The sequence below is a fragment of the Muscardinus avellanarius genome, assembly GCF_963383645.1.
Source record: "Muscardinus avellanarius genome assembly, chromosome: 10".
Lineage (NCBI taxonomy): Eukaryota > Metazoa > Chordata > Mammalia > Rodentia > Gliridae > Muscardinus > Muscardinus avellanarius.
Window position 1 is genome coordinate 62,377,512 of NC_137796.1, and position 26,946 is coordinate 62,404,457.

The window sequence follows — 26,946 nt, forward strand, 5'->3', positions numbered from 1 at the left end:
CAGGTATGGTAGCACACATCTATTCCAGTACTTGGGAGTTAGAGACAGGAGGATCTTAGTAGATTTGAGACCCGCCTTAGCAATTTAAATCCCGTTTAAAAAAAGAAAATAGAGCCGAGCGTGGTGGCGCACGCTTGTAATCCCCGCACTTGGGAGGCGGAGACAGGAGGATCGCGCAAGTTCGAAGCCAGCCGCGCTGGCTTAAGTATAAAATAGGTCTGGGAGTGTAGCCCGGAAGTAGAAGGGTTTCCAGGAACCCCAGTACCACCAAAAAGAAAGAAAGAAAGAAAATAAGGGGACTGGGTGAAGCTGGGAGGTAGAACGACCCCCCTTCAATTTCCAGTACCACACACGAAAATTATTTTTCTTCAGTCCAATTAGGTTGGCTTCACACATTGTTGTCCTTATCTAGCTCCCCTTTTTACCGGTTGGATTCTATCAGGTCTCCTGGACCTTATGTATGTGAGAGAGTGAGTGTGTGTGTTACTTGGAACTGAGCCCAGCGGCATTCTATCTCTAACCTACACCTTCAGCCCTATTTTTATTTTGAAACAGGGTCCTACTAGGTTGATGAGTCTCACTGCTTGCTGAAGTTGTTCTCGAACCTGCGACCTTCCTGTCTCAGTCTCCCAAGTTACTGGGAATACAGGTGTGCACTGAATCTTGCCCGGGTTTCTCCGTTCTCCCTGGGCTGCAGAGCCAGGCAACTCTCCTCCTTTGGCATCCTGCCCCTTTCTTCTCTCTTTTCGGAGAAAGATTCAATAGTGAGCCCCATTTTTGGCTACACCTCCACCCACGTGGTCCTAGATGTCTTTCCCACCATTGCCCCGCCCACATTTCTCCGGCCAATCACTTGTTATCCTCCGCCAATGAGGCCCCGCCCCTCCCAGCCTTCACCCCTTCCCATCCAATCGCACCAATCTCTTGGAGCACGCACACCTAACCCTTTTCCTTCGGGCATCTTTCAGCAGATACTATGTTTCTGAGACGTATCCTATGTCCACCTATCAGCGGGGGTTCTTGTTTTTCCATTCTCCTGTTGACTGATACTTAGGTGGCTTCCATTTTTTTTTTTTTTTTTAGTCTGGGGCTATTATGAATGTTTGTGTGAACGTGTTTTTATTCTCATGGGCAAATACTAAGGAGTAGGATTTGAGACTTGTTAAGTTTGTGTGAAGGAAACTGACACACTGTTTCTCTGGCTGGAGGTAGGAAGGTGGTAGCTCCGCCAAAACCTGTCCATGTCTGAACCTTCACAACCTTGAATGGGACCTCTTAGAAAAAGTTATTTTTTCTTTCTTTTTTCGGTCCTGGGGGTTGAACCCAGGGGCATTCTACCTCCGAGCTACACCCCCCAGCCCTATTTTTATTTCTGTCTTCCAAGTACTGAGATTACAAGTGTGCGCCACCACGCCCAGCGAAAAGGGTATTTTTAGGATGAAACTAGGTTGAGGTTCTCCAGATGAGATCATCCTGGATTTAGACTGGTCTGCAAATTACATGACAAGTGTTCTTATAAGAGAAAGGCACACCGGGGAGAGGGTGATTTGATGACAGAAACAGAGATTGGAGTGATCCAAGGAAGCCGATGTTGCCCGCGGCTACCTGTAGCAGAAAATGGTGTGTATGAGAATATAGGTATGAATTAGCCCCAGAAGCCAAGGGCAGAAGGGAATGGACATCGATTTTTTATTTATTTATTTTTTTGATGGTACTGGGGTTCCTGGAAGCCCTTCTACCTCCGGGCTACACTCCCATACCTATTTTTACATTTTTACTCGGAAACAGGGTCTCCTAAGCCAGCCCGCGCGGCTGGCTTCGAACCTGCGCGATCCTCCTGTCTCTGCCTCCCAAGCGCGGGGATTACAAGCGTGCGCCACCACGCCCGGCATGGACATCGATTTTGAGGGGCCATCCCATGCCCACTGCCATCAGTTCTTTCAGGACTGTCAATCAAGGGGCCGCTGTGTTGTTCCCCTAAAGAATCTGTAGGCTTCAAAGAGAGATGAAGTCACCATTCCTGCAAAAAGGGATGAGGTCCGGGCCAATGGCAGGCCAGATGGGCAGGGGAGGAGGAGTCAGTGGTCGCAGGGGGCGTGCCCAAGAGCTGGACCAATCAGAATCCTCCTCCCAGAGAGGCCTAGGGAGAGAGCAAGGGTCTTCACGTGTTTCCTTGGAAATGATTTTCCGCAGGGGCAATTACCGCAGGTCGCTTTAATGACTTGCGGTTCAACAGGTCCCAGGAACGTGTTATCCAGCAGCCTCGCCTCCCAGCCTCCTCGGTGGCTAAGTCTGCGCCCGGGATGATGAGTCCCCAGACCGCCTTGCAGCTCGGGGCCACCACAGAGCCCGGTTCTGGCAGAAGGGAAACTAGAATCCTCCCGGGGACAGGAGAGAGAACACAGGAGGGAGACCCCTGTCGCCAGTGCCCGCTTTAATGCCACCAGAGAGAGCAGGCCGCTGGGCGCCGCCGCGGACCCCGGGCCGAGCCAGGCAGAGACGCCGCCGCCGCCGCAGGGCCTGAGGCTGCAGAGCTCGGGGCCTGGAGGAACCGTGGCCTGTCTTTGAAAGATGGGTCAAGTGACCACAGAAATCTCCATCCTACCCAGCGTGGTGGCGAACGTTTGTACTCTCAGTACTTGGGAAGCTGAGCCAGGACGATTGCGGATTCCCAGCCAGCCTCAGCTACCTAGTGAGGCCCTCCGCGACCTAGCGACACCCTGTTTCATAACAAAGAATAAAAAAATAGGGCTGGGGGTATAGCTTTGGAGGTAAAATGCCCCTAGCTTCCATCCATCCCCAATACTGCAAAAACAAAACCAAAAGTCAAAAACAACAACAACTAAGAAAAAAACCTCCATCGCAGAAACTCCTTCGGCTGGGAATTCCGATGTTTTCGTTTTCTTTGGGTTTTAGTTTTTTTTTTTTTTTTTTTTTTTTTTTTGAGCCCAAGTCATCATAACAAAGGCAACCTTTCAGGTCTGGACCCCTAGTGACCAATTCATTTCCAAACTGCAAGACCACCCTGAGAACAAAGTAAAGTGGAAAGGGAAAGTGAGTTACTTAAGCCCCTCCATCGGCCACACCTGCAGCGCCCATGTGGTCTCGGACCCTCCGATACAGACACTCCGGTACAGATATCACAATTCCATTTGTGGCATTGTGTTGCACGTTGTTGACAAGTCGGGTGCCTCCCCCTTCCCGCAGGAGGCGGAACCCTGGGGAAGGAGGAGGAGACTCTGCTAGGCAGGCAGGCATATCGCTTTTATCGCGAGGCAGGCGATATCGGGAGAGGAGCAGCGTTCCCACGCTTAGTCCCCCCCCCCCAAAGTACTGGCTTAAAAGGACTACTTCCTGGAACCCAGATGACTCCAATGGCGGATTAGGACTGATCCCTTTCCTCGGCCAGTGGACCCATCCCGAAAGGCGCTGAATAAAACATCGCTGGCTGCCGGGCGTGGTGGCGCACGCTTGTAATCCCCGCGCTTGGGAGGCAGAGACAGGAGGATCGCGCAGGTTCGAAGTCAGCTGCGTTGGCTAAGAGACCCTGTTTCCAAAAATAAAAAAGTATAAAATAGGTCTGGGAGTGTAGCCCGGAGGTAGAAGGGCTTCCAGGAACCCCAGTACCACCAAAAAAAAAAAAAAAAAAAAAAAAAACATCGCTGGCTGATTGTCTCCTTTGTAGTTTTTGCATTTTATTGGAAACCTAACAGTTGTGAATTATAATCAGTGGTCCCGATTAATATGATTTCTTTGCGTGTATTCAGCTAGTGAGCCAGGAGCATTTTACCTTTGAGTTACATCCCAATCTTCATTTTATTTGTTTTTTTTTTGGGGGGGGGTTGGTGGTACTGGGGTTCCTGGAAACCCTTCTACCTCCAGGCTACACTCCCAGACCTATTTTATATTTTGTTTGGAAACAGGGTCTCTTAAGCCAGGGCTGCTGGCTTCGAACCTGCGCGATCCTCCTGTCTCCGCCTCCCAAGCGCGGGGATTACAAGCATGTGCCACCATGGTTGGCGCTTATTTCTTATTTTGAAACAGGTTCTCACTAAATTACTAAAGCTAGCCTTGAATCTGCAATCCTCCTATCTCAGCCTCTCAAGTACTGGAATTACAGGCATGGGGGACTGTGTCCATTTAGGACTAAGATACGCTTTAGGAACTAATACTCAGAGAATTCAGTTAAGCCTCCTAGTCGTGGAATGAAACCCAGGTCACAGACCAGACAGGGGCCCAGACAGACTGAGACCCAAGGAGTGTGTTTATTCTGGCATTGATAGCAGCAGCAGTGGGGGGACCGGCCAGACGCAGGGTGTAGTGGACACGAGGGGTGAACACAGGTGTGTGTGTCTGGGGGATACAGGAATTAGTCAGTTGACATTCACAGCAAGAACGCGGGTAGGACACCAAGTCGTGGACAACAGTAAAAAGACAGATAGACAGAGGGTTTGGGGTCAGGGGTCCCACAGACATGCATGGCCCCTTGCCTAGAGGGGGACCCCAGGGAAGAGAAGACAGACAGTGGAGACTGAGAGCCCCCCACCCTGAACCAGGAAGCCGGCCTGCCTGCCCCCACCCTTGTGCCTCCAGGGACAGGAAGGGCAGGCGAGGGGCCTGCACCAGCAGCTCGGACGTTATGGCTTCGAGGAGATGAGTTCACAGTCCGCGCAGGGAATGACGGGGTCCTGAGGGGGCCTGGTCCGCTCCCGGGCCTAGGCCTGACCTGCAGGACCGGGCCAGGGAGGAGAGGTCAGTGGTGGTGGCAAAGAGCAACGTCCTCATCTGCTGTAGCTCCATGGGCACCCAGGGAGGAAGCCAAAATCCTCCCCCCTCAGACCCAGGGGGCCAGGCCCAGCCTCCCCCCTCAGACCCAGAGGGCCAGGCCCAGCCTCCCTCAGACCCAGGGGGCCAGGCCCAGCCTCCTCCCTCAGACCCAGGGGTCCAGGCGCAGCCCTCCTCCCTCAGACCTAGGGGGCCAGGCCCAGCCTCCTCCCTCAGACCCAGGGGTCCAGGCGCAGCCCTCCTCCCTCAGACCCAGGGGGCCAGGCCCAGCCTCCCCCCTCAGACCCAGGGGGCCAGGCACAGCCTCCTCCCTCAGACCCAGGGGGCCAGGCCCAGCCTCCTCCCTCAGACCCAGGGGTCCAGGCCCAGCCTCCCCCCTCAGACCCAGGGGTCCAGGCCCAGCGTCCTCCCTCAGACCCAGGGGTCCAGGCCCAGCCTCCTCCCTCAGACCCAGGGGTCCAGGCCCAGCCTCCTCCCTCTGACCCAGGGGGCCAGGCCCAGCCTCCTCCCTCAGACCCAGGGGGCCAGGCCCAGCCTCCTCCCTCAGACCCAGGGGGCCAGGCCCAGCCTCCTCCCTCAGACCCAGGGGGCCAGGCCCAGCCTCCTCCCTCAGACCCAGGGGTCCAGGCCCAGCCCTCCTCCCTCAGACCCAGGGGTCCAGGCCCAGCCCTCCTCCCTCAGACCCAGGGGTCCAGGCCCAGCCCTCCTCCCTCAGACCCAGGGGTCCAGGCCCAGCCTCCTCCCTCAGACCCAGGGGGCCAGGCCCAGCCTTTGTCCCTCAAACTCAGGGACCTAGACCCCAGCCTTCCTCCCTCAGACCTACAGACCTTGCCCTCCTCTCTCAGACCTAGGGGTCCGGGCCCAGCCCTTCTCCCTCAGACCCAGGGGTCCAGGCCCCAGTCCTCCCCGCTCAGGCCCAGGGCTCCAGTCTCAGCCCCAGGTTCCTTACCCCTCACTCTGAGTTCTCTTTTTCTGAGAGTCCTTTGCTGCCTTTTGTAAAGCTGGTCAAAGTCTTTTCCTGAAGGAGAAAACCCAGAAGATTCGTGAGTAAGGAAAGAAGGCAAAACAACTGCTAATAATCAGCAGGAAAGATACCAAATCGGTTTCCTTATTTACAGTGCTGAGTCCCCTGGACTCTGAAGGGCCAGGATAAGTGGTATTATGGACTCATTCTACCGCTAAGGAAGCTAAGTCACAAAAAAGCCAAGTCCCTCGAAATCCATGGAGAGCTGAGGCCATGGGGTGGATAGGGCGGCGGTTTCAGGGCCAGAGGCTGAGACTGTCTTGGGGCGCTGCCGAAGCACTGAGCCCCGTGCGCAGGGAGGGGCAGGGCAGCGCCGGGTGGAGACGGGCTGAACCCAGGGTAGGACCAGGACTCGGCCTCCAGCATCACCCAGGGTGCCTCACTGCAAACTTGCAGAGGACTTTGTGGAAAGGTTGAGTGAGTGATTAAGACGAGTGAAAGACAGAAAGGGGCGCGTGGGCGCCATCCTGTTACACCATAGCCGCCGCCCTTCCAGAATGGAGCCGCAGTGTTTCCAAGACCGGCAAGACCGGATCTGCGCTCTGGGCCCAGCGTCCAGCCCCCTATCAGCACTGAGGGGACTTCCCGGCAGGGCCAGACTGGGCTCAGAGAGGAGCTCACCCCATGGCACACGTGAGGGGCGCCCCAAACTCAGCCATCATGACAAAGAAAATATTAATGCAATTTTTTTTTTTTTTTTTTTTTGGTGGTACTGGGGATGGAACCCTTCTACCTCCGTGCTACACTCCCAGACCTATTTTATATTTTTTGCTTGGAAACAGGGTCTCTTAAGCCAGCAAGGCTGGCTTCGAACCTGCGCGATCCTCCTGTCTCCGCCTCCCAAGGCCAGGGATTACAAGTGTGTACCACGATGCCTGTCATAAAGCAATATTTTATGTTAAAAGTAATGCAAAAATCCATGATGAATAAAATGCCACCTTTTTTTTTTTTTTTTTTTTTTTTAGAAACTGGTGATTGAACCCAGGGGTATTTACTACCTTTAAGCTACAGGACCAGTCCTATTTGTGTGTGTGTGTGTGTGTGTGTGTGTGTGTGTGGTACTGGGGGTGGAATCCAGGGGCTTTTCTATTTCCAGGCTACACTCCCAGACCCATTTTATATTTTATTTGGAAACAGGGTCTCACTAAGTTGCTGAGAGCCTCACTAAGTAGCTGAGGCTGGCTTCGAACCTGCGCGATCCTCCTGTCTCAGCCTCTCAAGCGCGGGGATTACAAGCGTGCGCCACCATGCCCAGCTTATTCTTTATTTTGAAACAGGCTCTTATTAAGTTGCAAAGAGTCTCACTAGGTAGCTGAGGCTAGCTGCAAACCTGGGACCCTCTTGTCTCAGACTCCCAAGTACTGGGATTACAAGCCTGCACCACCACACCTGGCTCCACATTTCATTTTATTATTATTATTATTTTTTTTTTTTGCGGTACTGGGGATTGAACCCAGGGGCATTCTATCTCTGAGCGACACCCCCAGCCCTATTTTTTATTCTTTATTTTGAAACAGGGTCTCACTGAGTTGCAAAGGGCCTCGCTAAGAAGGTGAGGCTGTCCAAAAACCAAGATCCTCCTGTCTCAGCCTCCCGAATCTGGGACTGGCTTCAAAACTGCAATCCTCAGCCTCAGTCTCCTAAGTGCTGGGATTGCAGGAGTGTGCCACTGCATCTGACGTGTTTGTGTGTGTGTGTGTGTGTGTGTGTGTGTGTGTGTGTATGGCTCTGAGGATTAAACCGAAGGGTGCTCTACCTCTGAGCTAAACCCCCAACCTTTTCTTTCTTTCTTGCGTGTGTGTGCGCGCGCATGTGTGTGTGTGTGTGCGCGCGCGCGTGTGTGTGTGTATAGTGCTGGGGTGGGACTCAGGCCCTGGCACACATTATGCTGATCTTCTAACCACTGAGATCCATCTCCAGCCCTTAAGCACTGTGAATGATGAATACCCCTCCTCCCCGCCTAGAATTTCAAAACATTTGGGGAAAAATGAAATGTGAGTATATTAAATTCACATTATTTTATGCATAATTATTTAAAATCATAAAATTCAGCCGGGCGTGGTGGCACACGCTTGTAATCCCCGCGCTTGGGAGGCTGAGACAGGAGGATCGCACAGGTTCGAAGCCAGCCTCAGCTACTGAGTGAGGCTCTCAGCAACTTAGTGAGACCCTGTTTCCAAATAAAATATAAAATGGGTCTGGGAGTATAGCCCGGAAGTAGAAAGCCTCTGGGTTCCACCCCCAGTACCACCAAAAAAAAAATAATAAAATTTACTCTAATTTTACTTTCTCTGCCCTAAAGCAAATTTATCCATAATATTCTAAAATAGACTTCTTTGCTTTTCTTGTTTTTCCACTGAGAAAAACGGCCAAGTTTGGCGATTTCTTTCTCTTTTCTTGGTACTGGGAATCGAACCCAGAGATATTGTACCTCTAAGCTATGCCTCCAGCCCTTTTTTATTTTTTTATTTTTGCAGTACTGGGAATTGAACCCAGGGGCATTCTGCCTCTGAGCTACACTCCCAGCTCTATTTATCTTTATTCTTTACTTTGAAACAGGGTCTCACTGAGTAGCTGAGGCTGTCCGTGAACCGTGATCCTCCTTGTCTCAGCCTCCCAAATGCTGGGATTACAAGTGTGCACCACCACACCCAGCCCCTTTTCAATTTTGGGTTTTGCAGCAGGGTCTTGCAAGGTTGCTGAGGTTGACCTTGAACCTCCGTCCACCTGTCTCAGTCTCAAAAGTACTGGGATTAACCAAGTAATGACCTTAAATGGCTTTTAATTATAATTATTATTATTTTTTGGTGGTACCGGCAGTGGAATCCAGAGGCTTTCTACTTCCGAGCTATACTCTCAGACCTATCTTATATTTTATTTAGAAACAGGGTCTCACTAAGTTGCCGAGAACCTCACTAAGTGGCCGAGGCTGGCTTTGAACCTGTGTGATCCTCCTGTCTCAGCCTCCCAAGTGCAGGGATTACAAGCGTGCACCACCATGCCCGGCGGATTTTAATTTTATAAAGTGGCCATGGTCACAGGGCCCCACAGGGCCCCACGCGGCCAGCCTGCCCTCCTCTGCACCTTCCTCTCTGGGCTTCTCAGAACCCAACCTCCTCCGCAGCCTCCTGGTTCTGTCCGGCTTTACCTTCCAAACCTCCGGGATCCCACCCCGGGGTCACCTCCTTCCAGAGGCCTTCCCTGCTTTCTAATATAAAGAGCAGCTTCGCGAAGATACCTCTACCTCTCAAACCTCCAGACATTTCGCTTTTCTTTGTGTGCGTGAGCGGTGGTGAAGAGCGAACCCGGGGCCTCACGCACGGTAGGCAGGCAGCCCACCACCGAGCTCCAGCCCCACTCCCTCAACCTCCGTACATCTTGTACCACAGCCTACAGAGGGAAAGTGACATGCTGGATTTTACAGTGGGGTACCACGCCATAAAACTTTCTTCTATTCTATTTTGGCTTTATTATTTTCTTATTGTGTGTGTGTGTGTGTGTGTGTGTGTGTGTGTGTGTGTGTGGTGCTGGGGATTGAACCCAGGGGCATTCTACCTCCGAGCTACACCCTCAGACCAATTTATTTTTTTGGTGGTACTGAGGGTAGAATCCAGGAGCTTTTCTACCTCTGGGCTATACTCCCAGACCTATTTTTTAAATACTATATTTGAAAACAGGGTCTCACTAAGTTTCTGAGAGCCTCACTAAGTAACTAACTGAGGCTAGCTTCAAACCTGTGCAATCCTCCTCCTCTCCCTCCTCCTCTCCCTCCTCCTCCTCCTCCTCCTCCTCCTCCTCCTCCTCCTCCTCCTCTTCCTCCTCCAAGCACTGGGATTACAAGTATGCGCCACCACGCTGGCTACTTATTCTTTATTTTGAAACAGGGTCTCACTGAGTCACAAAGGGCCTCACTAAGTAGCTGAGGCTGTCCGCGAACCCGCGATCCTCCTGTCTCAGCCTCCCAAAGGCTAGGATTACAAGCGTGCGCCACCACGCCCAGCTATTATTTTCTTATTCTTTAAAAAAAAAAAATTGAGCCAGATGTGGTGGCGCATCCCTGTTATCCCAGTATCTGGGAGGCTGAGACAGGAAAATCACAGGTTTGTGGCCAGCTCCAGCTACTTAGTGAAACCTTGTTTCAAAATAAAAAATAAAAGTTGTAGTGTTGGTATACACTTGTAATCCCAGCGTTTGGGAGACTGAGACAGGAGGATCACACAGGTTCGAAGCCAGCCTCAGCAACTTAGTGAGACCCTGTTTCCAAATAAAGTATAAAATAAGTCTGGGAGTATAGCCCGGAGGTAGAAAATCCCCTGGGTTCCACCCTCAGTACCTCACACAAAGTTATTTATTTATTTATTTATTTATTTATTTATTTATTTATTTATTTATTTTGGTGGTACTGGGGGTGGAACCCAGAGGCTTTCTACCTCTGGGCTATACTCCCAGACATTTTTGATATTTTATTTGGAAACAGGGTCTCACTAAGTTGCTGGAAGCCTCACTAAGTAGCTGAGGCTGGCTTAGAACCTGCGTGATCCTCCTGTCTCAGCCTCCCAAGCGTGGGGATTACAAGTGTGCGCCACCACGCCCGGCCAAATATATTTAAATATTAATAAATATTTAAAATAGGGCTGAGGGTGTAGCTGAGAGGTAACATGCCCCTGGGTTTAATCCCCAGCACTACAAAAAAGGGAAAAAAATTGTGTCTGGGTGCAGTGGCACATGCCTATAATTCCAGTGCTTGGGAGGGTGAGATGGAAGGATTGAAGGTTTGAGGCTAGCCTCTACAACTTAATGAAGCCCTGTTTTAAGATTAAAACCCTGTTTTAAGATTTAAAAAAAATTAAAAGAGCTAGAATGTAGCTTAAAGGTCTTGGGGTTCAGTTCCTCATACCAAAAATAAAGAGAGAGGGGGGGGGGAGAAAGAGAAAGGGCTGGGGGTATAACTCAGAGGTAGACCACTTCAGGATTTAATTCGCAGTACAAAAAAAATTATTAGTCTGCATCCAGTATACCACAATTCACTTTTTTACTTTTTTTTTTTTTTTTTGGTGTGTGTGTAGTACTGGGGACAGAACCCAGGGGCATTTGACCTCTGAGCTATACCTCCTGCCCTATTTCTTAGTCTATTTATTTATTTATTTATTTATTTATTTATTTATTTATTTAGTGGTACTAGGGATGGAACCCAGGAGCATTGCACCTCTGAGCTACACCCCCAGCCCCATTTTTTAGTTATTTGAAGTTTAATTTAATTTTATTTTATTGTGGTGCTGGGGATGTAACCCAGGGGCATTCTACCTCTGAGCTATACCCCAGCCCCCCCCCCCCTTTTTTTTTTTGAAACAGAGCCTCACTGAATTGCAAAGTAGCTGAGGCTGGCCGCGAACCACGATCTTCCCATCTCAGCCTCCTGAATCCTAGTCGTTTTATTTTTGAAACAGGGTCTCACTGAGTTGCAAAGGGCCTCCTCGCTATGATCCTCCTGTCTCAGCCTCCTGTCTCTCAGATTACAAGCAGGCATCACTATGCCCGGCTTACAATTCACTCATTTTCATAGACTGTTCTGAGAAAAAAAAGAAAAGAAACCCCACCCGTTTATTGTATCACCCGCCCCCCCACACTTTATTATATAAGGCAATGATCCTGGAACACTGACTGAACCCCCAACTCACTGACTCCTCACATCTGTTCTAAATGAACAAACGGCCCCATCCCTCAGCAGGGGAGAGTGAAGCCCAGAGAGGCTAAGCCCAGAGAGGCCCAGCCGCGCCGGCCGCCCGGCCACACACTCACCTCCACCAGCTGATGCCAGTGTTCCACGGGCTTGCGAGGGTTGGCCAGCATCTCCGCCCAGTGCTCGCGGCCGTGGGGGTCGGCAGCCTCGGGGCCCACGCGGCACACACCAATCACCTCGTTGTGCCCGATGCTGGGGGTGGGGGCGGTGATCACCAGGGGAAGGGGGGCCTCACCCTCCCGCCCCAGGCAGCGCCCCTCACCAGTCATAGTCCACCACGGCGATGCTGAGACCCACGTTCTCCACGCTCTCCGGAGCCACGTCAAACACCAGCGCCTCGTTGTATGTGGGGTTCAGCGTGTTCTTCTTGATGGACGTTTTCCGCTTCTTCAGACGCCGCCCCTCGCTAATCAGAGAGGCCTTCACATAGGGGTCTGTGGGCCAGAAAGGAGGGGACTGAACAGTGGCTTACCCCTCAGAATCAGGGGTCCAGGCCCAGCCCTCCTCCTTAAGACCCAGAGTCCAGGCCCAGCCCCCTCCCTGGGACCCAGGGGTCCAAGCCTCACTGTCCTCCCTCACACCCAGGGGTCCAGGCCCAGCCCTTCTCCTCAGACCCAGGGGTCCAGGTTCAGCCCTCCTCCCTCAGACCCAGGGGTCCAGGCCCAGCCCTCCTCCCTCAGACCCAGGGGTCCAGGCCCAGCCCTCCTCCCTCAGACCCAGGGGTCCAGGCCCAGCCCTCCTCCCTCAGACCCAGGGGTCCAGGCCCAGCCCTCCTCCCTCAGACCCAGGGGTCCAGGCCCAGCCCTCCTCCCTCAGACCCAGGGGTCCAGGCCCAGCCCTCCTCCCTCAGACCCAGGGGTCCAGGCCCAGCCCTCCTCCCTCAGACCCAGGGGTCCAGGCCCAGCCCTCCTCCCTCAGACCCAGGGGTCCAGGCCCAGCCCTCCTCCCTCAGACCCAGGGGTCCAGGCCCAGCCCTCCTCCCTCAGACCCAGGAGTTCAGGCCCAGCCTGCCTTTCTTGGATTGGAGCCTCCCTGGACTGACCTGAGAAGCCAGTGAGGTCCATTGCTTTGAGGTTAGAGGCTTTGATGATGGTCACGGTGAGGCGCCCAGCCGTGGGGAGGTAGCAGAGTGAGAAGTTGAGCTCCCCAAGGTCTGCCTTCTCCTGCGGACAAGGAGAGGGGTTCAGCTGGGCCATCCCACCTCTGGGCCTCTTCCCCCATCCCCAGACTCCAGCTTTCCTCAGACACCCAGGGCTGGGTTCCTGTCCACTTAACAATCTGACTCTCAGCCAAGCCCTGGTGGCTCCCCGGCCGCAGCTGCCCACGACTGTCAAAGCCCATTTGTTCCGCAGCAATGAAGAGAAGAGGCAGGGGTGAGGGGGAGAGGGAGAGGGAGGGGAGAGGGACCTCGAGGACGGGCCTGAGCCAGAAGCCGCAGCACTGAGGCCGGCACAATGGAGTTGTAATGTGAGAGCAGAGACCCAGAGAGGACAGAGATTGGAGGAATAGAAACCCAGAGAGTGAGGGGGGGGGGGGGAGAGAGAGAGAGAGAGAGAGAGAGAGAGCAGGGAAAAGACCTAGAGACTGGACCCCTCCCCAACACACACATAGAGACCTACGGGGACAGAGCAGATCAAGGACCAAGGACAGACACAGAGAAGCCAGCCCTAGAGATGGCAGGAGACAGGAGACAGACCTGTGCCCCAGGTCTGGGTCATCCCAGCAGGTGCCACAGGCCAGCTTTATGGAGACACGGGCGGGGAAAGGGCCATCTGTTGGAGCAGTAGGGGGCCTAGGAGCTTGCTGGGCCAGGTGGCATAGCTGACCCCTTACCTTTAGCTCCACTGGGGCTTCAAGGGAGATGGATTCCTCTCTCCTGGACACAGATGGAGCCTTGGCCTGAGCCAGGCACGGCCAGAGCCCCCACGCAGCCCTGCAGCCTGCTCCCCCTCACCCCGGGGCCTTTGCAGAAGGCTGTTCCCTCTGCTCAGAATACCCTTCTCTCCTCATCTCCATCTTCTCCTCAGCCTACAAGCAGCAGCTTCGGGGTCACCACAGCTCACAAGTACTCAGATCCTTTACAGCCCTGAGCAGAAGTCCTGCCATGTGTCCTCATAACACTGTCCCTGACCCCAGCTGTGACAACAGGCTCCGGAGCACCTAGGGACTGACTGGTTGGAGGAATGAATGGATGGATGGATGGATGGATGGATGGATGGATGAATGGGTGAAAACGTCCTCAAGTGGTGCTGATGGTAAGGGATAGGAGACAAGAAGGGTCCAGAGAGAAGGCCCTGCCTTGGCGGGCTGCCTCAGATGCTGTCGGGTAGCAGGTGTGACCCTGGAACTGGGTGCTTAGATCTAGCTCCTGGGCTCAGGGGACAGAGCAGGCAGGTCTGTGAAGGGGTCTTGCCAAGAGCCAGAGGCTTTTTTTCCCTCCTAGGAATTGAACCCAGGGGCTTTCTACCTCTGTACTACACCCCCAGCCCTTTTTATTTATTTTATTTTTGAAACAGGGGCTCACTAAGTTGCTGAGCTGGCTTTGAACATGTGATCCCCCTGCCTCAGCCTCCCAAGTACAGGGATCACCAGGCATGTGCCACGGCCCCTAGATTTCGTTCTCTGATCTTGATGGGATGTTTGTGATCTCCCCCTTTCCTCCCACAACACAAAAATTTCAGGGATGAGACAGGTGTGGAGGAGAACACCTGTGATCCCAGTACTTGGGAAATTGAGACAGGAGGATTGCCTCAGCAACAGGAAGCCAGCCTTAGCAATTTAGTGAGACTATGTTTCAAAATAAATAAGTAAAAGCTAGAGCCTGGTGGGGTGCGGCATGCTTCTAATCCCAGCATTTGGGAGGCTAAAATGGGAAGATCACAGGTCAACTACTTAGTGAGGCCCTCCACAATTTAGTGAGACACTGTTTCAAAACAAAGATTAAGGGGGGGGCATGCTTGTAATCCCTGCCTTGGGATGAGACAGGAGGATCGCACAGGTTCGAAGCCAGCCTCAGCTACTTAGTGAGGCTTTCAGCAACTTAGCAAGACTCTGTTTTTAAATAAAATATTAAAAAAAGGTCTGGGAGTATAGCCCAGAGGTAGAAAGCCTCTGGGTTCCACCCCTAGTACCACCAAAAAATAAATAAATAAATAAAAATAAAGACTAAGAAACCATGCCTGCGTGGTGACCCACACTTGTAATCCCCCCGCATTTGGGAGGCAGAGACAGGAGGATCGGGCAGGTTTGAATCCAGCCACGCTGGCTTAAGAGACCCAGTTTCCAAATTTAAAAAGTATAAAAATGGGTCTGGGAGTGTAGCCTGGAGGTAGAAGGGTTTCCAGGAACCCCAGTAACACACACACACACACACACACACACACACACACACACACACACGATTAAGAAGCCAGGCGTGGTGGCTGCACACTTGTAATCCCAGCACTTGGGAGGCTGAGACAGGAGGATCGCTCAGGTTCGAAGCCAGCCTCAGCTACTTAGTGAGGCTCTCAGCAACTTAGTGAGACTCTGTTTCCAAATAAAATATAAAAATATGACTGGGAGTGTAGCTCGGGGGTAGAAACCTCCTGGGTTCCATCCCCAGGACCACAAAAATAAAATAAAATAAAACAAAATAAAGATTAAAAAATAGGGCTGGGAGTGTAGCTCAGAGGTAGAATGCCCCTGGGTTCCATCCCCTGTATCACATAAAAATAAATAAATAAATAAACAAAGAAATAAATAAGAGCTGGGGGTATAGTTCAGAGGTAGACGTTTCCTGGGTTCCATCCCCCCAACAAATAATAAAATCAAATAAACAATAAAAAACAAATCACTCGGCGTGGTGGCACACGCTTGTAATCCCCGCGCTTGGGAGGCAGAGACGGGAGGATCGCGCAGGTTCAAAGCCAGCCGTGCATGCTGGCTTAGGAGACCCTGTTTCCAAATAAAAATGTAAAAATAGGTCTGGGAGTGTAGCCCGGAGGTAGAAGGGCTTCCAGGAACCCCAGTACCACCAAAAAAATTAATAATAATAATAAAAACAAATCAAATTCAAATAATAAAAACAAATAATAATAATAATCCAGGGACAAGAAGTAAGAACGTTATGAAAGACCAGGGCGAGCACGGTGCCAACCGGGTGCAGGGAGCGGGAGGGGAGGGGAGCGGTGGGGCCGGGGTGCAGGGGCCACTGACCGAGCCGCCCTCCACGATGTCCCTCCAGAGCGGGCGGTCTGGGGGCTGCTCGGCCAGCTCCAGGAGGTTGTCCAGCACCACCTGGCCGATGAGGTCGTGCCGTGAGAAGCGGTCGAAGTCATAGACACTGAAGTGCAGTTTGCGCTGGGCCAGCTCGGCCAGGGGCACTGAGAACTGAAATGTCTCATTGAAGACGGGGTTCAGGGTCTTCCTGTGCACCTGGCAGGACAGAGGAGAGGGGGAGACAAATCACATGTCCTCAGCCCATCTTTTTTTTTTTTTTTTTTTTGGCGTTACTGGGTATAGAACCCAGGGGCATTCTACCTCAGAGCTATATCCCCAGTCCTATTTATTTATTTATTTATTTTTTTGGTGGTACTGGGGTTCCTGGAAGCCCATCTATCTCCGGACTACACTCCCAGACCTATTTTATTTTTGGAAACAGGGTCTCCTAAGCCAGCACGGCTGGCTTCGAACCTGCGCGATCCTCCTGTCTCCGCCTCCCAAGCGCGGGGATTACAAGCGTGCGCCACCACGCCCGGCCCCCAGCCCTATTTTTTAATCTTTATTTTGAAACAGGATCCCACTGAGTTGCAAAGAGCCTCACTGAAGTAGCTGAGGCTGGCCTTGAACCTGCAATCCTCCAGTCTCAGCCCCCCAAGTACTAGGATTACAAGTGGGCACCACCATGCCTAGCTCCTCAGCCCCTCTTCCTGGAACCAGGCGCCTTCCTGGAGCTGAGAGCCTCACTGAGTAGCCGAGGCTGGCTTCGAACCTTCGCGATCCTCCTGTCTCAGCCTCCCAGGTGCTGGGATTACAAGCGTGCGCCACCCCGCCTGGCCTGCTCCCTCCCAACTCCCTCCCCAGGGCCTGATGAGTTGGCCACCAGCCTTCCTTCCTCAGACCCAGGAGTCACTCCAGGCCCCAGCACCCCTCTCCTTGGCCCTGATGCCGGCCACCCCTGTGAACCTTGGTCTGAAACTTCTTCTTGCGGTCAGGGAGCAGGTAGATCTTCACGTAGGGATCAGAGAAGCCGTTGGAGTCCTTGGCCGGCAGGTCCAGGGCCTGCAGGATGCGCACCACTAGCTGGTCGGAGCCGTACAGGTACCGCAGGGCGAAGCTGATGCGGCCGCAGGGCGCCCCTGCCTCCGCCGAGCCGCCGCCCCGCCGGCCCCCAGGCCCAGTGCCCTGGTACAGCTCGGGCTTGATCTGCCCAATGAGCTTGGCTTTCTCCTCCCCGCCCGGCAGGGGTAGGGGCAAGGCGGGCGGCCGCTCCTCGCTGCTAGGGTCAGGCTGGGTGGTCAGGGTCTGCTGGGTGAGGGGCCGGGGCAGCGCCGGATACCTGCGGGAGGAGAGACCAAGACTGGTCGGTGTCTCCGACCTCCAGCTGCATCGACCACCAGGCAGGTGGCCCCTAACCCCCTCCTTTCTTGGCTCTGTGACCTTGAATAAGCCCCTTGTGTTCTCTGAGTCTCCATTTGCCCATCTGATTCTAGGAGTGACTGTTCCCATTTCTAAACCAGCTCCAGCGCAGACCTGCAGGTGGACGTTTCCAGAAGCCTCCTCCAGTCCTCCAACTGGTGACCCAGAGTGACATCTCCTGGGCACTCTGGGGCGCCACACAGCCCACACCCCCTGAATCCTCTTCTGCCCCACTTTACTCCTCCCCAAACCCATACTCTCCTCGATCTCTCTCTCTCCCTCTCTCTTATTTTATTCTATTTTTTATGGTACTAGGGGTGGAACCCAGGGGCAGTCTACCTCTGAGCTACTGCCCTATTTTTTATTCTTTATTTTGAAACAAGAATTGCAAAGGGTCTCGCTAAGTAGCTGAGGCTGTCCTCAAACCACGATCCTCCTGTCTCAGCCTCCCAAATGCTGGGATTACAAGTGCGTGCCATCACACCCGGCTCCGTCCCCTCCTCTCTGTATCCACTGCCCCGGGCCAGGCTGAGGCCTGTCCTCCTGGTCTCCCGCCTTTCCTTTCCATCCAACCCTCCATGACTCCAGAAGGTTCTACGCCAGAGCTGAGCCTGTTCCTTGCCTGCTCACAGCCCTCCCCAGGCTCGGCCCCCTCGGGATGAGCCCAGCCCCTCCGCCTGGCACTTGAGCCCCCAGCCCCACCCCCGTGGTCTGGAGTCTGTGGCCATGTCTCCTGAGTTTTCTGTTTTCTTTTTTGGTACCGGGGATTGTATCCAGAGGTATTCCACCCCTGAGCTCCACCCCAACCTTTTTTCTTTTTTTTGAAACAGGGTCTCACTAAGTTGCTGAATGGCCCTGCTACCTTGCCGAGGCTGGCCTCAAACCCGAAATCTTCCTATCTCAGCCTCCCAAGTACTGGGATTATAGGCATGTGCCACCACATCTGGCCACGTTTTCCTTTTTCAGACTTAACTCTCATACCCCAGCGATTCCTGGCTGTTCCCCCAGGGCAACGGATCTCCGGCCCCGCTCGCCTTTGCTCGGGCTGTTCCCTCCGCCTGGCGTGGCCGGCCACACCCCTGCCTCCTTGCGTGGCCACCCCTTCCTCCTCCTGCCCTTCTCAGCCCAGGCATCTCCTCCTCAGGAAGCCACTGGCCTCCTCCCAGCCCGGGACAGGGTCTCCTCGGGACCTTCCGCAGTCCTTTGAGTGGCTTCCTGAGCCCATCTGCCTCGCCCCACCCCAAACTGGGAGAGCTGCGAGAGAAGCTTCCGGGCCAGCTCAGGCTAGGAGCTCGGGGTGCACGTTTACAGTGATGAATAGCGACTTCCAAATTCCTGCTGGTGTGAACGACATGAATAAATATCCTGCTTCAGAGACTTGGAATCCAACCCATTCTCCTCCATCGTCCTGATCTTGGATTCTTGTCCCCAGCCCCCTCTGCTTCTGGATCCAAGAATCCAAACCCCCAGCTCCCTCCTCCTTCAGGTCCAAGGAGTCTAGTCTCCCAGCGCTGTGCTTTCTCGGATCCAGAAGTCTGGGGCTCTGGTCTCCTCATTTGGCAGAATCAAGGAGTCCAGACCCCAGTCGTCTTTCTGACCCAGAACTCAGAAGAGCCGCAAAGGAAAAAGGCACAGAGGAAGAGCAGAAGTTCAGAGTGGACCACCAGCCCAGGACCTTCTCTCACCTGGTAGTGGGTGCTAGGCTTGTGACCTGCTGATGTGACTGGGCACTGGGCAAGCCCCCGCCACTAGGGGGCAGCAGGAGCAGCCCAGAGCCTGCCCCGGCCTCCGAGGGCAGCTCCGGAGATGTCTGACTTGGTTTGACCCCAGCAGCTACCACAGCTGCGGCTGCCGCTTCCGGATAGGAGTCCATGTCCAGGTAGGAGGGCTCAGGGGGTTCAGAGCCCCCCAGGCTGCCTGGCTCTAGCAGCTCGGCGAAGGGCGGATGGTGGGTGGTGTGGGCATGGTGGTGTGGACCACCCAGTAGAGGATGGCCACCCAGGCCAGCCCCCAAGTGGTGGCCGCTGCCGCCCACCAGGCCGGCCAGCCCGACCCCAGGGCCCAGGTCTTTTCGCAGGGGGCCGCCGCCCACCGCCGAGCCCCCCTTGTCTCTCCAGGGCACCCAGCATAACTTCCAGGACACGAAGAGAGAGACGCCCAGGAGGACAATGCCGCAGAATGTCACGATGACGGACAGCAGGCTCACAGAAATGTCTGGAAAGAGGGAGGACAGAGGTCAGGGGCTGAGGGAGGGGTCAGAGTTCATCTTCCCGCTGCTGACCCAAAGGCACAAAACCCTTAGTGGGTGGTACGTATTGTCCTGTGCACTTTGCACACGTGACAACTTAAAGTCCACAACCCTCACAGGCACACATGTCTGTGTAAGCCATTTTAAAGAGGTCTAGTGGTTTGTATCATATCCTGTAGGGAGTAAATGACAGGTCTGAGATTTGAATCCAGTTTGGTCTGTCTCCAGATTTTATTCTCTCTCTTATACATATATACTGGGACTCGAACCCAGCAGGGATGTTTTATCTCTGAAGTATACCACCAGCCCTAGTTTTTATCTATCTATCTATCTATCTATCTATCTATCTATCTATCTATCATCTATCTGCTGTACTGGGAACCCAGGGGCATTCTATCTCCGAGCTACACACCCTGCCCTATTTTTTTTTTTTATTCTTTATTTTGAAACAGGGTCTCACTGAGTTGCAAAGGTCCTTATTAAGTAGCTGAGGCTGTCTGCGAAGCGCGATCCTCCTGCCTCAGCCTCCCAAATGCTGGGATTACAAGTGTGTACCACCAAGTCCAGCTCCTATTTTTTATTTTGAAACAGGGTCTTGGTAAGTTTCTAAAGGCCTCACTAAGTTGCTGAAGCTGGTCTTGAACCTGCGATCCTCCCGTTTTGGCTTCCCGTGTACTGGGGTTACAGGTGTGTGCCACCATTCCTGGCTCAGATTTTACTCTCTTAATTTCTACCTTATACCACCCTTCTATAATAGGACACAACATCGGAGGTGGGACCAAGGTCCCCTCAAATACTCAGATGGTCCAGAAAAAGTGTGAGCTGTTTGACACAGTCAGGCAGGTTAGGACGAAAACCACAGCTTGCTGTGTGACCCTGGGAACCTACCCAAAACACTCTGAGCCTTATAATCTCCTAACCCAATAGGAAGAATAGTCCTGCCCTTTGGCTTAGAGGAATGCAGATAGTAAGTAGCATGTAGAATACAACAGAAAGCTTTTGCTGAGGGACGACCACATATCATGCTCACATAAGGTTGGCAACATAATTATTTCCACTTTCCACAACAAAGGAACTGAGATCGATAGACACAAAATCGCCCAAAATTGCTGGTAGGCCTTAGAGTTAAAATCTGACCCTGGGATCCCTGGCTCCAGAATATATGGTCTTCATGTTATGCTAGCACTACTTCCTAATAAATAAAAGTTCAAATGTGACTTTATATTAGAATAATCAGTCCCGTTGCTGCCACGAAGTGATCCAGGATCATAACCAATGGCTTCTAAATGCCTGCGATGTGCTGCTCTGACTGCAGAGAGATCCAAGCACAACCCAGTTCTGGGGCTTGTTCAGTAATTGGTACCAGGAGTGGGGTTTTCTGGAAACGATTATCAAGGAAATGTGCATTTGTTCTAGAACTGGCTCTGGGTATTAGTGAGAGGGGAGGCAGAGGAAATCTAGAGCTAATTCTCGGCCGGCAGGGACAGCCGAGCAGAATGTCTACGTTTGGGGTCATACAACAGGGTGGGGATTCTGGTCCTGTACTATTCAGTGAAGCTACGGCAGCGCATAGCACTGGTTTCACCCAGATGTCACTTATCTCGTCTTACAGATGAGGAGACTGAGGCAGAGAGAGAGAGAGACAGACAGACAGACAGACAGACAGAATAAAGTAGGACCATATACCAGTAACTGTCAGAGGAACCCTCAGTTTCCACCTGCCTCTTCTCTTGGGGCATTCTTTTTCCCTTTTTGGGAGGGTACTGGAGATGAAACCCAGAGACATTCTACCTCCGAGATATACCCGCAGCCCTATTTACACCCCCAGCCCTATTTTTCTTTTCTTTTTTTTTTTTTTTTTTTTTTTGCGGGTCTGGGGATGGAACCCAGAGGCATTCGACCTCCGAGCTACACCCCCTGCCCAATTTTTCATTCTTAATTATTATTTTTTGTGTGTGTGGTACTGGGGTACCTGGAAACCCTTCTACCTCTGGGATATACTCCCAGACCTATTTTTATACTTTTTTTATTTGGGAAACAGGGTCTCTTAAGCCAGCGCGGCTGGCTTCGAACCTGCGCGATCCTCCTGTCTCCGCCTCCCAAGCGCAGGGATTACAAGCGTGCGCCACCACGCCTGGCTCATTCTTTATTTTGAAACAGGGTCTCACTGAGTTGCAGAGGGCCTTTCTAAGTAGCTGAGGCTGTACACGAACCGCGATCCTCCTGTCTCAGCCTCCCAAATGCTGAGATTACAAGTGTGCGCCACCACCCCCGGCTTCTCCAGCCCTATTATTTATTCTTTATTTTGAAACAGGGTCTCACTGAGTTACAAAGGGCCTCACTAAGTAGCTGAGGCTGTCTGAGAACTACAATCCACCTGTCTCAGCCTCCCAAATGCTAGGATTACAAGTGTGTGCCACTGGCCCCGAGCCCCCCCCCCCTTTCTTGTACTCTCTCTCTTTCTTCCTTTCTTCTCTTTCTTTCTTTCTTTCTTTCTTTCTTTCTTTCGGTACTAGGGATTGAACCCAGGGGCATTCTACCCAGCCCTATTTTTTGTTCTTTATTTTGAAACAGGGTCTCACTAAGTTGCTGAGAGCCTCACTAAGTAGCTGAGGCTGGCCACGAACCTGCAATCCTGTCTCAGCCTCCCAAATACTGGGATTACAAGCCTCCTACATGTGGGAAGAATCAAGGTGAGAGGTTCAGGGGCTTTTCTGCACTGCCGCCTTACCCAGACCCTGAGTTAAAACATGAATCCTCTAATTTCTGACAATTCCCCATTCCTCTCTACACATCCCTGAAGCTATCAGTTTGTGGTTCTGCAGTAAAACATTCTAACCAGCTCCTAGGAGGGAATCTGTCAGGACAGACAAATAGACAGAGGACTCCAAGCCCTTGGGATGTCCTGCCAGATAAGAGTCTCTGTTTTTCCTGCTGAACAGTCTATACCAGTGCTATTAACTTGCCCTGGGAGCTGATGACCATTAGTTCACCTTCCGGAAGAGGTGGAGGCTAAGTTCAGCCACCTGGGGCATCAGCCACGTCCCTGTGACCAGCCTCCAATAGAAAGCCCTGGATACAGCTGGCGTGGCGCCATGTGCCTGGAATCCCACTACATGGGAGGCTGAGACAGTAGGATCGCAAGTTCAAAGCCAGCCTCAGCAACTTAGTGAGACCCTGTTTCAAAATAAGAGAGAGAGAGAGAGAGAGAGAGAGAGAGAGAGAGAAGAAGAAGAAGAAGAAGAAGAAGAAGAAGAAGAAGAAGGAGGAGGAGGAGGAGGAGGAGGAGGAGGAGGAGGAGGAGGAGGAGGGGAGAGGGAGGAGGGAGGAGGGAGAGATAGCTCAGAGGTAGAATGCCCTTGGATTCAATCCTCAGGACCCAAACACAAACAAAGACTAACAGTAACAACAACAAAACACCTGGGCACCAAGGTGGGCTTGTGTGATTGACTTGGTTGCCCTGTGTCGGCGCTGGGAGTATTAACAGTGCCCCTGTGACTCCGCTTGGCCAGGACGGTTTGGAGCTCAGTCCTGGTCTCTCCTGGACTCTGCCCTGGGTAATTTTCCTTTGCTGATTTTCAGCTGCAGCCTCTTGCTAAAATAACCCCCAGCCATGACGAGGACAGCTCTTCTGGGCTCTCTGTGTCCCTCTGACAGTCTTTGAACCTGACGGGCGGTTCTGGGGACCCCAAACTGCACTTCTATACCAGACTCTCCAGGATCAAATTCTGGCTCAGCTGCCTGCCTAAGACCCGGGGCGAGCGACGCCCTTCACTGGTCTTTACCCCTCACCTCTGTCACACCAGCCAGTACTGTCAGTCTTCCTCTGCTGCACGCTGGCACTCCAGACCGCTCCTGCTTTCAGAACCCTGCGGCTTCCTAGCTCTAGGACTGGGCAAATCATTCATCTTCCTGAGCCTCGGTTTCCCTCATAGAAATTGGGGATGATAAAGCTGGGCTTGCCAGCACACGTCTAGAATCTCAGTATTTGGGAGGCAGAGATAGGAGGACTGCAGGTTTGGGGCCAATCTTAGCAGTTTGGCAGGACCCTGAGCAACTCAGGAAAATCCTGTTTCAAAAATAAAAAGGGAGCTGAGCATGGTGGCTCCCAATACTTGGGAGGCTGAGACAGGAGGATCACAGTTTCAAAGCTAGCCTTGGCAACTTAGTGGGACTCTCAGCAACCTAGTGAGACCCTGTTTCCAAATAAGAAATAAAGCTGGAGCCGGGTGTGGCGGCTGAGGCTTGTAATCCCAGTACGTGGGAGGCTGAGACAGGAGGATCACAGGTTTGAAGCCAGCCTCGGCAATTTAGTGAGACCCTGTTTCCAAATAAAAATATAAAATAGGTCTGGGGTATGCTCCAGAGGTAGAAGACCCCTGAGTTCCATCCCAAGTGCTACACATACAAAATAAATAAGTAAAGAAAGAAAAAAATGGGTTGGAGATGTAGCCTGGAGGTAGAATGCCTCTGGGTTTAATCCCCAGTATCAAATAAATAAATAACAGGAGCCAGGCATGGAGGAACATGATTGCAATCCCAGTACTTGGGAGGATGGGACAGGAGGACTGCAGGTTCAAGGAGAATCTCAGCAAGTAGTGAGAGTGAGACTCATCAATCTTGTGAGACCCTGTTTCAAAAATAAAATAAGGGTCCGGGCGTGGCGGCGCACGCTTGTCATCCCAGCATTCGGGAGGCTGAGACCTGGAGGATCGCGGTTCGCGGACAGCCTCAGCTACTGAGTGAGGCCCTCTGCAACTCAGTGAGACCCGGTTTTAAAATAAAGAATAAAAAATAGGGCAGGAGGTGTAGCTCGGAGGTCAAAATGCCACTGGGTTCCATTCCCAGACCCACAAAAAATAAATAAATAAATAAAATAAAATAAAATAAAATAGGGCTGGGGGTGCAGGTTGGAGGTAGAATTCTCCTAAATTCAATCACCAGTACATAAAAGAGAGGGAAAGGAAAGGGAAGAAAAGGAAATGGGGATTATATGCACTATAAAAGATAATGAGACCCTGGCCTGCTCCTTGGACCACAGGGCAGAGTCCAGCTGGTGCTTGCTCAGTGAGCAGATCTCAATATTAACCAAACGACCACTGTGTGTCCAGTGTTGTCTGCCTTCTGAGGTAGTCCCTTTCATCATCCTGACTTTCCAGATGAGGAAACTGAGGCCCCGCAGTCACTCTCTGAAAGCCACCTGCAGTTAGCAGGTCAGGGAGGTGAGATCTGAACCCATACCACTCAGACCGTCTGACCCAAGAACCTGAACTTTGAACCCCTCTGCAAGATGCACAGGTATCTGAGGGGATGTTTGGTTGCCATAGTTGCAGAAGGGACCAGCAGGCAAAGCTCAGAAAGTTAGAGGTCGCCAGGCGCAGTGGCGCATGCCTATCATTCCAGTACTTGGGAGGCTGAGACCAAAGGATTGCAGGTTCAAGGCCAGCCTCAGCAACTTAGCAAGACCATCAGCAACTCGGCAAGACCCTGTTGCAAAACTAATAAATAAAAAGGGCTAAAAGTATAGCTCACACGTAGAATGCATATGGGTTCAATCCCCAGTACCAAAAAAAAAAAAAAAAAAAAAAAAAAGTCAGGGGTCAAGTGGACCAACCACAGTTCCTTCTCCTGAGATCAGAGCTTTAGGGGCAGGTAGCAGTGAGCAGGATACAGTTAAGATGCTGAGCGGGACTGATCCCAAGGAGAATGGAGAGCCGAGCAGCCCTGTGCTAAACTCTGGAGCGCCTTGGCTGGTGTGGAGGCAGGGGCGGGGGGTGCTGACCTGCATCCGGACCCCGGGGATAGCCTCGGATTCGCAGTTCGTTGAACTCCTGGCACCTATCGTTGGTATCGGCATCTCGAACCCGCATACAGAGATCCGAGACCAAGATGAGCGCCCGCCGGCAGAGGTCATCCTCATAGTCTCCAGACATGGTGGCCAGCTGGTCCTGCGTGGGGGAGGGTTGGGGGATGGTTCAGATGGGGGGCAGGGAAGGGGAGCAGGAGTGGGCAGGGGCGCAGAGATAAGGGGGGAGAGAGAAAGGGGCGAGGGAAGGATAGGCAAAGGGAACTGAGACCAGGGGCAGATGGGTTCATGATCAAGATCGGGAAGAGGGACAAGGCATGACGTGATATTAGAGACGAATGGAGAAGGAAAAAGAACCAGGGACAGATAGACAAGAGGACAGAGGTTAGGGCTGAATGGGCAAGAAGATAGGAACATGGGCGGGGACAAACCAAGGGGACAGAGAGATTGGCCTGAGTGGACAAGACAGGGACAAACAGACGAATGGAGGAGACTGGGAGATCTAGCCAAGGGGCCAAAAAGGATGCACAAATAAAGGATGGACAAATAAGGAGCCGGAGGTGAGGGGTGCTCGGATGAAGGGTCAGGATTTAGGGATGGACACACAAGGTGACAGCTACTTGTCATCCCTTCATCCATCCAACAAGTATTCGTGGATTACCGACTTCACACCAGGCAAGTAAACAAACACGGACACATAAGACGCTCTCGAACCGTGAGACACAGCGAGACACAGCTGGAGGATGTGCCACAAAGGAACTAGGCGGGGGGATAGTCCGAGCAGGCTCTCTGAGACTTGGAGGACAAGATGGAGCCAGCCAGCTATGGCCAGTGGGCAGCAGGGCCAGGGTGGGGGAAGCATCTGGGTGAGCAGGGGCTTTGGGTGGGAAAGTGCGTCAAGGGTCAGAGGAAGGAGAAGGAGCCAGACCAGGTGGACAGGAGGAGGACTAGAAGGTGGGGGAGAAGAGGTGGACAGGCATGGTGGCTGCTGGGAAGGGATGGACATGCAGAGATGGGGACCACGCTGAGAGAGACAACACCAGAGGAGGAGACACAGGGATAATGGGGAGGGCAACCTGGAGCCCAGGAGAGAAGAAAGAGAAACAGACAGATGGAGGGAAAGTGAAGGGGTGAGACTTGGGTTGGACAATGTCAAAAAAAAAAAAAAAAAAAGGCTGGAGTGTAATTCATTGGGCTGAGAGATGGGTGCACAAGAGGCAGGGATGAGAGGCCAGCAGCAATATGGGCAGAAATATCTTCTAGAGAGAAACAGTGGGGCCAGAGGACAGAGGGGATGCAGAAATAAGGGAAAAACGATAATGGCTTGAGATCACAGACAGACACAGGGATAGAGAGGAGAGGTGGACAGACAGATTGGGGTCCAGAAGGAAGGTTAGATGAGAGAACCCATGAGGGGGGCCAGGTGAGAGAGGAGGGTGCACTGGCACTAGAATTAGTGACACATGTTTGGAGCCAGCCACCAGAGATGGAAGTGGGACGCAGAGGGAAATTAGGAACGGACCGATCGGGCTCACAGATGGGCAGGTGTTGTGGGGGTGCTGCAGAAGGCCAGGACTCCGAGACAGGCATGGTCAAACTCACCTGCGCTTATCCCTGCCTGGTCCTGGGTGGCAGCCGAGGCGGTGGCGGGCGGCAGCCCATGGGGGTTGTAGGGTGGACAAGGGGCTGCGGACCCGTCCCCACGCGCCGGGTGGTGGTAGTGA

At 52.7% G+C, this 26,946-nt stretch overlaps 2 protein-coding genes across 2 annotated transcripts in view; one reads left to right on the forward strand and one right to left on the reverse strand.

Annotated features, from left to right (window-relative positions):
• Positions 1–5,737: 5,737 nt before the first annotated feature.
• Positions 5,738–26,926, reverse strand: SYT3 (synaptotagmin 3; the record flags this gene model as incomplete). The annotated part of the gene is made up of 9 exons (XM_080702546.1): positions 26,820–26,926; positions 25,199–25,364; positions 18,854–19,382; positions 16,716–17,088; positions 15,747–15,965; positions 12,592–12,712; positions 11,812–11,983; positions 11,609–11,741; positions 5,738–5,803 (listed from the first exon to the last, which is right to left on the reverse strand). Exons 2-9 carry the CDS (start codon positions 25,347–25,349, stop codon positions 5,738–5,740), a joined length of 1,764 nt encoding a protein of 587 aa, XP_080558672.1. The 5' UTR covers positions 25,350–25,364; positions 26,820–26,926.
• LOC308268570 (uncharacterized protein C19orf81 homolog) overlaps positions 26,047–26,946 on the forward strand; it is a gene marked incomplete at both ends in the record, with an annotated part of 33,552 nt that continues 32,652 nt past the window's right edge. The window contains one exon of the mRNA XM_080703690.1: positions 26,047–26,113. Within this exon, the coding sequence (XP_080559816.1) occupies positions 26,047–26,113 (67 nt within the window). The remainder of the gene's footprint in view (positions 26,114–26,946) is intronic.